The sequence below is a fragment of the Aptenodytes forsteri genome, unplaced genomic scaffold, assembly GCF_000699145.1.
Source record: "Aptenodytes forsteri isolate BGI_AS27 unplaced genomic scaffold, ASM69914v1 Scaffold241, whole genome shotgun sequence".
NCBI classification, from domain to species: domain Eukaryota; kingdom Metazoa; phylum Chordata; class Aves; order Sphenisciformes; family Spheniscidae; genus Aptenodytes; species Aptenodytes forsteri.
This window is the reverse complement of record NW_008795252.1, coordinates 7,993,313-8,005,039: the sequence shown is the minus strand read 5'-3', so window position 1 is coordinate 8,005,039 and position 11,727 is coordinate 7,993,313. Positions and strand designations below refer to the sequence as shown.

Sequence of the window (11,727 nt, the reverse complement as noted above, 5' to 3'; positions counted from 1 at the left end):
TCAAAATTCATAGATGAGACTTTTCGCCATTTTGCTGAATTTCATTTTCTCATTAAATATCTCCTCAAACCTTCGATTCTGTTTTGGAGTGAAATGGTTCTTCCAATCACCAACAGCACCTAGGAGAGCAGGAGCAGAAAAAGAACAGTGAGGCTAACAATATATAGTGCAGAAAATGATTTAAAGGCAGCCCAGTTTTGTTAATATTGCAGTTGGCACAAATTATTAATGTATTATTAACCATAGTCTCTGCGGTAAGTCATGATCATGAGTAACGAGTGATTGTTTTATTGGTCTGGTGACATTCTGATGGAATCCGCTGGATCATTGTCCATAAAGGGTGTTAAACCCTCAGCCGCAGACTCGTATAATGCCAGCACCACTAAGTGGTACATGAAGAGCAGCAGGTTTCCTAGATGGAATTAGAGCTCTTGGTCATCTCAGCAGAGAGGCATCTTGCCGGACCTTAGATGTATGCAGGTAAGGGTCTCCGTCTGGGCTCTTTCACAGTCAGTAGAGGGAAATGGTTACTTCCTGGCTGAAACCCAGCTCATCCTAGTCAACATCTAAAACTCATCGATTGAATGGTGCCCCAAAAGCAGCCATATGTCTCCATTGACTAAAGAAGACTCCTGAAAAAGGAGCCCAGAGTGACCTGATAGATGAATCCCACCCTCACACCCGCTCCTAATCTCTAGGGCTTTCTACGGATGAGATATCCCACTGCTTAAGTGGGCAGTCAACTGCTTCTGGGTGACCATGCACATTCGTGTTCAGTAAAGTGTTTCAACTGTTACCCAGTTTGAGCAAACAGGAAATTGTTTTTTAAACTGACATATTTTAATGAGACAATGCTTACAGTTTTCCCTCATGTCCATCCTCTAAAGGCCCTGCATCCCAAAACTGCTGACTAAAACAGCATTCTGGACAGCAAGGACAAGAAAAGAGAGCCTGAAGAATTATATATATATATATATATATAAAAATCTTCTGTAAACTGGCTGAAACTGGCTAAAACCCTGGGGTTTGCGTAGGAGCTACCTGGAAGTGAAACTGTTGGGATTTTTCAAATTTTTCAATGTAGCTTTGTTGAAGTTCACTGACTTAGAAAAGTGTATCTGAGCTTTTTGTTTGTTTGTTTGCTTTTTACTGCCATTGTATTTTGGCATTTGCTTCAGCTCATTGGTAAAAACATTTTGAATTAGCAAAATGTACCATTTCCCTATTTATAAATGAAAACAAGTTTTTCTTAATTGAAACAACTCTTAGTTTTAAACTGTCAATTATTGTTCAAAAATTAACTAAGTAAAAATAATCAAAATCCATCTAAACATGATGGTTTCGATTGACTTATTATCCAAATCTGAGCAAGCTTCTGAAACGTCAGTAGCAAGAAAACAGCTCCTGCAGGTATTTTTAAGTCACATCTGAGCTAAGCACTGTTGAAGATTTTACCGTGCATTCCAGCTTGGCCAAGGTCTGAAGGCTACCTATGAGGCCATCAGGTGACTGAGTCATCCGTTCTTTCATTGTTGTCATTGTCAGCATATTCCTTTTTCAGGAACATTTCAATAAGATAAGGGGTGGTACGGATGATAAAGGCTACGAGCAGTCTCCTTCGGAAGGAATGTGTCTCGCTCTCTCTCATTCTAGTAAACTAAGTGACCTTCGCAGGTGATATCGGAGGGGACATGTTGTAAAAGACTGAGGTGGTCAACTTTTAGATAAAAAAAGACAGATAAAGAGTAATGCTTCGTGAAGCTTTCCTTTTAGCTGAAAAGCTCACACGGAGCAATAGTAGTCAGAGTGTTGTTCAGACTCCTCCGTGCTTCTCTAGGATAAGCCTGCGTTTGCAACCAGAGAACTTAGAAAGAAAGTGATTTTTAAGATGGCTTCAAATTAAAGAATCATGTCACTGCTTCCCGGGGCTGGCCCAAAGCGTCACTACAGTCCAGGAAAGACCTGGACTGCAGCCTCTAGCTGGCTTCCCACTCCTTTTGCTGCGTTAAGCCCAGGCCAGGGAACTTACCTTTTCGGAAAATCAGCTTCCTGTTGGATGTCAGTGCACAAACGGTGTGATTAGGATCGCTGTTTTCCTTTTCTGTGTCGCTTTTCATCTCTGAGAACGAGGACTTCTTGCAGATGTCTTGGATATCATTATCACTGACGTTTAAAGCCAGGAACACGCTAATTTCCTTTACAATCTTAGGGAGATCCTGAGGTACAAGAAAAATAAAGCTTTTATATTTCTATATAAAAACTACCTAAAAAGGTAGTTCCTAAAGCCAGGAACAGACTAATTTCCTTTACAATCTTAGGGAGATCCTGAGGTACAAGAAAAATAAAGCTTTTATATTTCTGAGCTGATTATCAGACTTTTAGTTGGTATGAAAATGGTCGGTTTTATTACATACCAAGTTTATCACACATTTATTTGCTTCCAAGCAAAGCTAAACATGTCATTGACTTGTGTAGATGACAGGTACGGTAAACCTGATTCCCCTCTTACCCATACTCACAGAATTGAGTAAATGCTGAGTATGTGATATCAAATACAGTTACACTGCATTTTTACTCCCAGTTCAGGCAAAGTGTTCTCCTGTCTCAGAATTATTTCACTGGGAATAGAGAAATTCTCAAAGCCCAGCTTCTGTGTAAGTAGCTTATTTCATTGGAGGTGCTATATCCAGAGATCCAACAAGTGACTCAGGATCCAAAATGGCTTGTTTATATTCCTCGTAGTGGATTTTTTTTTTCCAAAAAATGAACAAAACTATTTTAGTGAAAACACCAGAAAGTGTTTTCTATTCACCAAAAAAAAATCATTCTCTGAAAGCTAAGGCATGTTGGTATTTGACTTTTTTTTAAGAATAGCAAAGCAGTTTCTGCATAATAATTTCCTTTCATCAAAACTTTTTTCCTATACCCTCCAGCCTCTAATTTTCTTGTTTATTGGGAGCACAAGTCCCACTGACCATGAGTAGTTCTGTTGTCTTACATTACTTTTTGAAAATTTCACCTGAAATGTCAAGCATAGCAGGTTAATGTGTGGCCCTCAACAGGTGTCCTAGGTTGGTCTTTCCATAGGACCAAGAATGAGGAACTTAAAATTCTTCCTGTAGCCTGGGGAAAAAAATCCTGTAATATGTGTCCCATTCCTACATCTATGAAATGCAACTCTCACAGGATTTGATATTTATATAACTTGTGCAGTCAGAATTAGTTACTAATATGAAGTTTTGTGCAAATATAAAATGTTCCTGAAGACATTCACGTTTTTCTTCTTTCACCTTTTTCATTATAATTTGCTCTTTGATACTTTAATGATGTTAATTTACAAGTAATGCATTCTGAAATAAAAGCAGAGAGCATATTTACCTTCTTCATGTCTTCATAGAACAAAAACAGGATGTTTTTGTCATTTTCATGTTCTTCCCAACTTAGGAAATGATCAAACCAGGATCCACAGACAACTGAAAAGAAAACCCAGGTAAAAGAGATTCATATAAACTTTATTCATAAATAACTCTCACTGCACCTCGCACATTTAGTGGAATGATCCCTTCCTTCTTAGTGTGCACCCTCTATTCCTCTAAAATGGATTCAATTCTTTTTGTGAAGTGACTCAAACTTACAATCCAAAGAGCTTGTTGGAATTTGGTTTTGTATCAGAGATGCAGATACTATTCTGAGATTTAATTCTGTAGTGGAAACAGGCTCCAAATCTAAGGAAAGGCCAGTAATGAAGGAAAATGTGCTGGCCTAACAAGATCTGAGCATCTCAGCAAATGCCTGCATGTCTGTGGTCACAGCTAGAAATACGATCACTTCACTAGGAAATGAAATAAGGAGTCTGTTAAATGGAGCACACTATTGTTAGCTCTATTTTGTCCCAGCAGAGGAGAAATCTGTATTATTTTTAAAAGTCAGAGAAGAATTATGTAAACAAGTTATTATGCAAATACATCATTCAGCCAATGACATAGATAATTTATGGTTTTATAGTTGACTCGTAGTACTTGTTTTGTCTGAATGCTCCTTTTGCTGAACTGTGGGAGGAGAGCTAAATTTCAGCTTTCTTTTAAAAAACAAAACTTTGACCCTTCTGGTTGAAGGAAAAGATGGACTGCATTGAAAGATGACTTGAAAGACTCCTGGAGGGCGATGAGAAGAGGCTTAGAAAGAGCAATCACAGCCAGCATTCTCCAGAACTGTGAATTTGCTTGATAACTGCTACCAGAAAAGTATAATGCTGTAATGGGCATCATTTTGGTTGCAAACCTTGAGATGTAATTAAGTATTTTGCTGAACGCTCCAGTCTATAGCTGCCTCCTACACATAAAGCACTATCTAACTGCAAGGCATGTGTGCCTCACAGTGTGCAATTAAACCCTGCTCTCCTGGTCAACCACACTGGAGATGTGGCCAACGATAGCATAGAATAGCCCTGTTGGCTTCAGGGGTACAGCATACAGTCTCAGAGAGTCCAGGGACAGCATAACAGTTGTCTCTGTGTGTCCTCACCCTTGTTCTGAACTGAGATTAACTCTGCAAGAGTAGTACAGGATCTGAATGAAGCAGCACTGCCTCCATATGTTTCTATTAGGAGCAAAAATGACAAACTCTCTCTCAGTATCACCTCTTACATAAATTTCTATTGCAACCAACATAGTTATCTTTTTATGCCATGCGTAAGCACACAGAAAATAGAAGGTGGCTATAAATTTACAGATAAATGGTAGATGCTTTTAAAATTTAATATAATCCTCTTTTCTTTTTTTCACTATTGTGTGTTCAGTTGATACTAAACAAAGCCAAGATCCTGCAAATCACTGAAGCACATGCCTTAGGGCTGCTTTGAACTAGGAACACAAGCCAGTAGACAAATTGACTTCTGGATCTTTGATGTAAGCCCACGATGACTGCGATGGCACTTGTCTTTCAAAGTTTTCAAGCTGATCTGTCATTGTTGCTGTTATCGTCACTTACGGTTGCATAGCAGGAACACATGTCCTCAAAGGAGTAATAAAACACTAAAAATGGGAGTGAATAACTGGAACATGGTCCTGTTGTCAGCTTCCATGCCACCACTGCCACTCATAAAAATCTCTCGCTCTTGTCCTTGGTCTTTGGACCCCGCTACTAAGACAACATATCAGGCAGAGCGTGTGCAGGAGGGCTTTATGAAAGCATCTAGACTCCCTTTGAAGAGCCAGCCAAGGCTGCCTTTAAGATGGGAGAAGACACTACGCCTGCAATCATAGCTCTCAGTGCAGCCTGGGGATGGTCTCCCCATGTGCCCCATTGCCTGCACTTCAGCGTGGCAGTGAGCCGCGTAGAACTGCCTGAGCACCTTCAAACAGAGCGCCTGCCCCACCAGCCTGCTCACCGAGGACAGGAGCTGGCTGCGGTAAGCCCAGCTGCCCTTACGTCTGCTTGGGAGGAGCTGTATACGCCTGCCGCCTCTATCAAAGTTTAAACATGAATTCTTGGTGGGAAGCAGTCTGTTATTGTGCTTTGCAAGACAAGGATGGAAATGTTTTAACACAGGCAAATCCGCATCAGAATCAACAAATTGTCAGGGCTTTCAGAGTGTTTGTGGGAAGAAATGAAATCAGTAACTTGTCTGTGAGAATATATTTTTTAACAGCTATGTCAAAGAACAGCAAAAACCTACAAAGAGCAGTTGTGCTGAAATAATGCAGCCACTTATCAAAATGTCTCCTTGCAGGGCTGAAGATAGCATCCTATTATTTACTCTTGTTTAGTTTGGCATTAGAATTTATCCTGAAAAAAACCCCCAACTAAAGCCATATGAATAAGGAGTGCAATAAGGAGTTTTCACACAGTTCACAATTCTTAACTCTTTCTGTGCATAATAAGCTAATGTAAACTGCAAGGAGAAAACGTAACATTTATCCTTACCATCTCCTTTTAAGAACAAGTCAAAGAAAGCAGTCCAGGTGTCAATAGTGGGAAGGTTTGGATTATCTCTGTAGTAATGATACATGGAAACTGCGGTATCTTTTGGATTTCTGCTGATGTAGATCATCTGTAAATGAAGATGATATGGTTATTAATTATGATATTCGTCCTTTCTTTTAGAGGAGCTCTGTGCATAAATGTAGCATTTTCACAGGCAGTTTGCAGTGTCAAAACCCTTTCCTTTAGGATTCCTCCATCGGTGACCATGCCATTACGATAGAAAAGTGTTTGTCCCTGCTTAGGCAGAAGTCAGTAGTGGTTAGTGGTTAGTAAACAATTCCACGTGTCCACACCATGGACAGAGGTGTGTTTCCTGCAGCTGGGTAATGTTTATGTTTTATGAAAGAGGCTGTGTTCATTTTAACTCATGAGTCAGTGTACTATCTCATAAATATAAGATATGAAACCATTTACTAATTAACATTCACAGGACAGCTGCAAAACATAAATTTTGGCCTTTCATTCAAATTAGCTTTGTCCCCAAAGCCTGGATCTGAGTAATCCTGACATACTGGACTTCTAACCTAAAATCTGAGGCCCAGAGCTGATTTTTTAAAGACCTCCCACATTAGCATGGGAAGAACCCAAAACTGTGATACGAATCTGCCTCCCACGTTTCAGTTCTCCTCTGTTGCCCTGCAGGAGCAGAACCCAGTTCCTAGCCCAAGTCTCTGCTCACACTGCCCTCGACTGCTGGTCAGCTATGTCTCCAAAATTCACAGCAAACCACTTCTGGAAACTGTAAATCATTTAAAAATTATTAAGGATCAACAAGACAAAATAGATTCCTAATAGGCACTTAACATATCTTACTGCTTTTATATCTTTTTGCCTTACCTTGCATTTTTTATTCTTAAAATTTGGAGGTAACATGTTGTAGTCCAAGTGTGTTGGGATGATTCTCTTTGATGAGACTTTATTCAGTTCCTCCAGTTTGGATATGTCTCCAAATTCAATGGGAGATGTTAGTGTAACTTGAGTATTGTAAAGCTTTGTTATAACTCCTGCAAGCCAGTGAGTGCCTGCAGAAAAGTAATTTTAAGGAAAAAAAAAAAAAGCAAGATTTGTTACTGAGAAAATATGTGGAACATGCATTTTGCATATGGAAACAGTTTGCTAGTGTACAAGTGATACTTCTAATCCCCCAGATTCAAGAAACTTTACATAACTGAATAATCCCGTTGGCTCCAAATGTATAAATACTGGAAAAAACAGGGCTGTAGCTGAAGTACAAAGTAACTCTGCGAGAAGTGTTAATATCGGTACCAAAACAATCTCATGAGACAAACTGCTTGTCAGCTGAGAGGTGGTTATATCATTTTTATCATTCATTTGAGAGTAACCTGTGGGTTTTTTTCCTTACAGGAACTTGAGTCTGTATATTTGCCTAGTACTGACTGAGCTGCTTCTTTAGTGTGTGCTTCTGTGTGCGAGTGAGGCGGGGGGGGAAGGAATAAGAAATGAATAAATATACAGCCAAGAGACATACAAATAACTTAATACAACTTTTGACTTGCTCATAATTGAATGTAGAAAGTCCTCAGGAAAATCCTCCAAGTACAGATTTTGCTTACAAGAAATAAATATTTATTTGCTTTCCAATATGAAAAGACATGAGATTATTTTCAATTAAAGAATCAAAATTTAGATATATGACCCATATTTTTTTGTAATTTGAACACTTACTGACAGAATAATATATTCACATACTAAAACATCCTTCCCTGTTTCTTGTACACGGACATTTCCCACGTAGTTTAAGCAGAGAACATGAAACAAACAACAGAGACTTCTTGCAATTCACATCTAAAAGTAGAACTTACCAGATTTGGGATAGGAAACCAAAAGGACATCATCTTCTCTAGCATGAATAGTATGCAACGATTTTAAAAGTTCTGGAGAAGACCTGGTGGTAAACGGAATCCCCTTAAACATGTGAATGAGATCTGCCTCACTGGGGTTGGACATGTTTGCTTAAGTCTTCGATTCCTGCAAATCAGATAACAGTGAAATGACAAGAGGATTTGAGTCACTTCTAAGTCAGATGGCTTGAAGTGACAAATTGAGACTAAGCGATACAAACCTCATGCTTATATACTTTACTACACCCCACGGAGTCCTATCAGATATTGATTTTTCCATGTAGTTGATAAAAGCAAGTGAAATATTAGCGCTAACTTGGTAAATAACTGAAATGCAGAGTCATGAAAAATGCATGTCATTTGTCATTTATTAGCTCTCCAGATAAAGTAATGAGGTGATAGTCAAAATGTATTAATTACGGAAAATTACAAGAATGAACATTATATGTTGCATTAAAATAGGCTTAATATGATTATTCTATAAGTTATACTTTGTTGAAAGCTGTTTTAGCTTCCAAGGAAAAAGCTACAGCTTAAAATACTTTTTATGAATACAAAAACAATGCCTTATTTTATGTAAATGAAGTATTTTTTGTTTTGTTTTACCAAATATACAGCAGCCTAAATTTTCAAAAGTGCAAATCGATTCCAAATGTTTGAATTTTGTGATGTTAAGGAACTAGTTTTTTGAACATTTTAGGATTTCAGCCTGAGGCATCTTAAAAACAGAGGAATTTAGAGACACAATCATTTTTTAAGCTGTCTCATGTCTCCATAAGAGGAGTACAGACAACAAAAATCAAAAATTTAAAATAGATATTCAGCATTGGATGGAATCCTGCATGTTTCATGACTACAAGTGGTTGAAGATTTTTAAATCTTTCCACAGAACATGCGGAAGCACACATTCAATAGTAGCTTATAGCATTCTGTAGTATTCTATAGGCAGGCAGCTAAATTCCAGCCCAAAAGCCTTTTGAGATGTATGTCCTTCAGAGACCTACACCCTGTGGAGCACCAGGCACACAGAAAAAATCAGAGCAAGCAAGTCTGGTGGCGGATGCTACCCTGCCAGTTCACGCACTGCCTTTAAATCCAGCAGCTGGGGAAACCAGCAGTCCAGCTAACCACACGCACGGCGAGACAGTGCCCAGGACGCGGGCTGTTGCACTCTGTGCCAGCTCTCTGGTGGGCCCAACCCACGTGAGCGGGGTGATCCTGACGTAAGAGACAATGCAGTTTGCATTTGAGGGAACTGACTGGGAACCTTGGGCTCATGCAAATGCCAGAGGGGAGCCAACCTTGGCCATGAGGGACCAGAGGCCTCCAGGTCCCCGAGCTGCACACAGAGCTTGCAGAGAGCCTCACGCAGGACAGCTGACAGCCCCATTGCACCGTGTCTCGTTTGCCCATGTCCTCATGGCAGCCAAAGGTTAGCTAAGGTCCTGCAGGAATTTCCCAAGTTTACCAAGGTCCCAGTTCTTATTTTGTTATTTATGATAACTTAGGTTTGGTCATGGGAGCTGACTACCAAATGTACCTCCCATGACCCATGGTAAGAAGTTAATGATTAGAGAAAACGTTCTTCCAAGAAACACCTGAGCAGTCAAGACTACTCCCAAGAAGTAAGGACACTTACCAGCTTCTGTACTTGCTTCTTTCTAATTCAATCTCCAGAAAAGCCAGCATAATAAGATTGATTCCCCCCCCGCTTTCTTTTCTTTGCAGTATTGCCAGCCTACCAGTCAAAGAGAAATGAAGTCAGCAAGCCTAGGTCTTCTCACCTGTGGTGCCTATAAGGCTGCCCTTAAACAGCTCCTGCCTGCAAAATGTGCCCTGTGCCATCAGTGAACTCCAAGTTCCAGTTACACAGGGCCAGGTGGGGATCAAAATCATGGCAAATATGCTCTGGAGACACGTTCCCTGTCGCTACGGACGAGAGGAGACGGGGGAGTCTTTCCAGGCGGTGGTCAAGTGAGTCGGTGAGGGTACAAGAAACATATGGATACTGATGCCCGGGTAGGATTTGGGGGATCTCTCAGCGGTGAGGAGCTCAACATTTTTCTCCTGCTCTCAGCCTGAAGACCTAAGCCATCGCTTCGTATCTTAGGGCCTAAATCCTTAAAAGTCTATCCTCTGTCAACAGATCTCACTTTGGTTGCTTCAGGCGTACAAAGTATGTTTGGAGGCATAATGACTCCTGTTCCTGTGTTACTCGGAACATCTGTATTAGTCTGGATACAGGCATTTCTAAGGTTTATTTTGCAGTCGTCATTCCAGCCATATGCATTTAGCGCAAGCTAGAAGAAGTGTATTATCTTGACCTAGCAAAAATAAGCTTATTGCAAAATGCGTTGGATATTTACTATGCCATTTCCCTTTCATTTCTTCCCGCACTCCTGTTACGCTTTGAGTCAGCGCATTTGCCTAATCGAATCACTTGGACCTTAATTAATCATTCACAAATGAAACGGACAAGGTGTAAACCAGAAGCAATACAGTAGCAAAGAAAATTCCAGTTCTCTTAACTCAACTCAAGATTGCTTTTTATACTAGCTTCTCTTTTCAGCATGCATAGTGTTAAGCCAGGGGAATCAAACTGAAATTGGCCTTCCTCAAATGCTGCCTGTACTTGGAAAATAGGGCCCACCCCTGCAAGGGTGCGGTGTCCTGAACTGCAATGACTTAAGGAAAAGGAGACTATTCAGCACCTTGCAGGAAAAAACCCCTTCTTACTAAGTTGTTAGAAAGACTACGCTAACTACATTAGTATAAAAAGGACATTATTATAGCTACATTATACAAAGAGAGCACGGGTGTAAAGACTGCCATGCCAAATCCTCCATCCAGCTGTAATTTTTTCCTTTGTCGGTATTACAACACAGAACGTAGGCTACAGCTGATGCATTTTGAAGAGGATGAACACAGGCGTGGCAAGCTAATACCAAAGGATTCCTGTATCCGTTGCCTAGATCTCTGCCACAGGCTCTGAGGAGCTTCTCCCAGCAGCACGTTGTCCTTGTCCTGGTCTCTGGCCCTGCTATCAGTGCAGATGGAGTGCACATTTTACCGGCAGGTTTCACAGATACTTGTTATCAGGAAAGCAGTGTTAAATTTGGCGTTTGGGATCCCTCTCTGGTTTGGGAAAATGCAAGCTTCGTAGCTGGACACCGCACTCCTGGGCTGCTTCAGTCCAGCTCCTTCTGCCTCCGCATCCAGCTTACCTTCTCCCACCTTTATCCTTGTCTGGGTGAGCGACTTCTTTCTGTTGCTTTAAATGACTCAAAAAATTTGATAGTTTTGTACCTGCCCTGCCACCTCCACTTCAGGCTCACCGTTCTCTTCTCCGCTTGATAAAAGACAGTACCATGTACATCTCCTTCAGCTGAAGATTTCCCAACTGAAGCCCATCACAATACTGTTCCCCTCCAAACACATCTCAGGCAGCGTGTACTGAAAGAAACAGCTTCATCGGGGGCCCAACTTAAATGCCTCTATGCAAACGCACGTAGCATGGGGAATAAACAAGAGGAGTTAGAGCCGTGCGCATGTCTGCAGGGCTACGACCTTATTGGCATCACGGAGATGTGGTGGGATGGCTCCTACGACTGGAGTGTTGGGGTGGAGGGATACAGGCTCTTTAGGAAGGACAGGCAGGGGAGACGAGGAGGGGGTGTCGCCCTCTGTGTCAATGACCAGCTGGAGAGCATGGAGCTCTGCCTGGGGATGGATGAGGAGCCAACCGAGAGCTGACCGAGTCAGAATTAAAGGGAAGGCAGGGACAGGTGACGTTACGGCGGGGGTCTGCTACAGGCCACCCGACCAGGAAGACTGAGCGGATGAGGCCCTCTAGAGACAGATAGGAGCAGCCTCACGCTCA

At 41.1% G+C, this 11,727-nt stretch overlaps 1 protein-coding gene across 1 annotated transcript; it reads right to left on the bottom strand.

Annotated features, from left to right (window-relative positions):
- Positions 1 to 7,953, bottom strand: LOC103898735 (sulfotransferase 6B1). Its single transcript, XM_009279075.1, has 6 exons — positions 7,809 to 7,953; positions 6,823 to 7,007; positions 5,926 to 6,052; positions 3,379 to 3,473; positions 2,030 to 2,216; positions 1 to 119 (listed from the first exon to the last, which is right to left on the bottom strand). Exons 1-6 carry the CDS (start codon positions 7,951 to 7,953, stop codon positions 1 to 3), a joined length of 858 nt encoding a protein of 285 aa, XP_009277350.1.
- Between the last annotated feature and the right edge of the window lie 3,774 nt (positions 7,954 to 11,727).

Bases quoted from the DNA above. Each gene is read 5' to 3' on its own strand.
- LOC103898735 (XM_009279075.1), bottom strand. From the start codon at position 7,953: ATGTCCAACCCCAGTGAGGCAGATCTCATTCACATGTTTAAGGGGATT. The intron at 2,217-3,378 runs GTAAATATGCTC...CTTGTACCTCAG, and splicing joins TCTATGAAGACATGAAGAAG to GATCTCCCTAAGATTGTAAA. The intron at 120-2,029 runs GTAAGTTCCCTG...CTGCTCTCCTAG, and splicing joins GAAGCTGATTTTCCGAAAAG to GTGCTGTTGGTGATTGGAAG.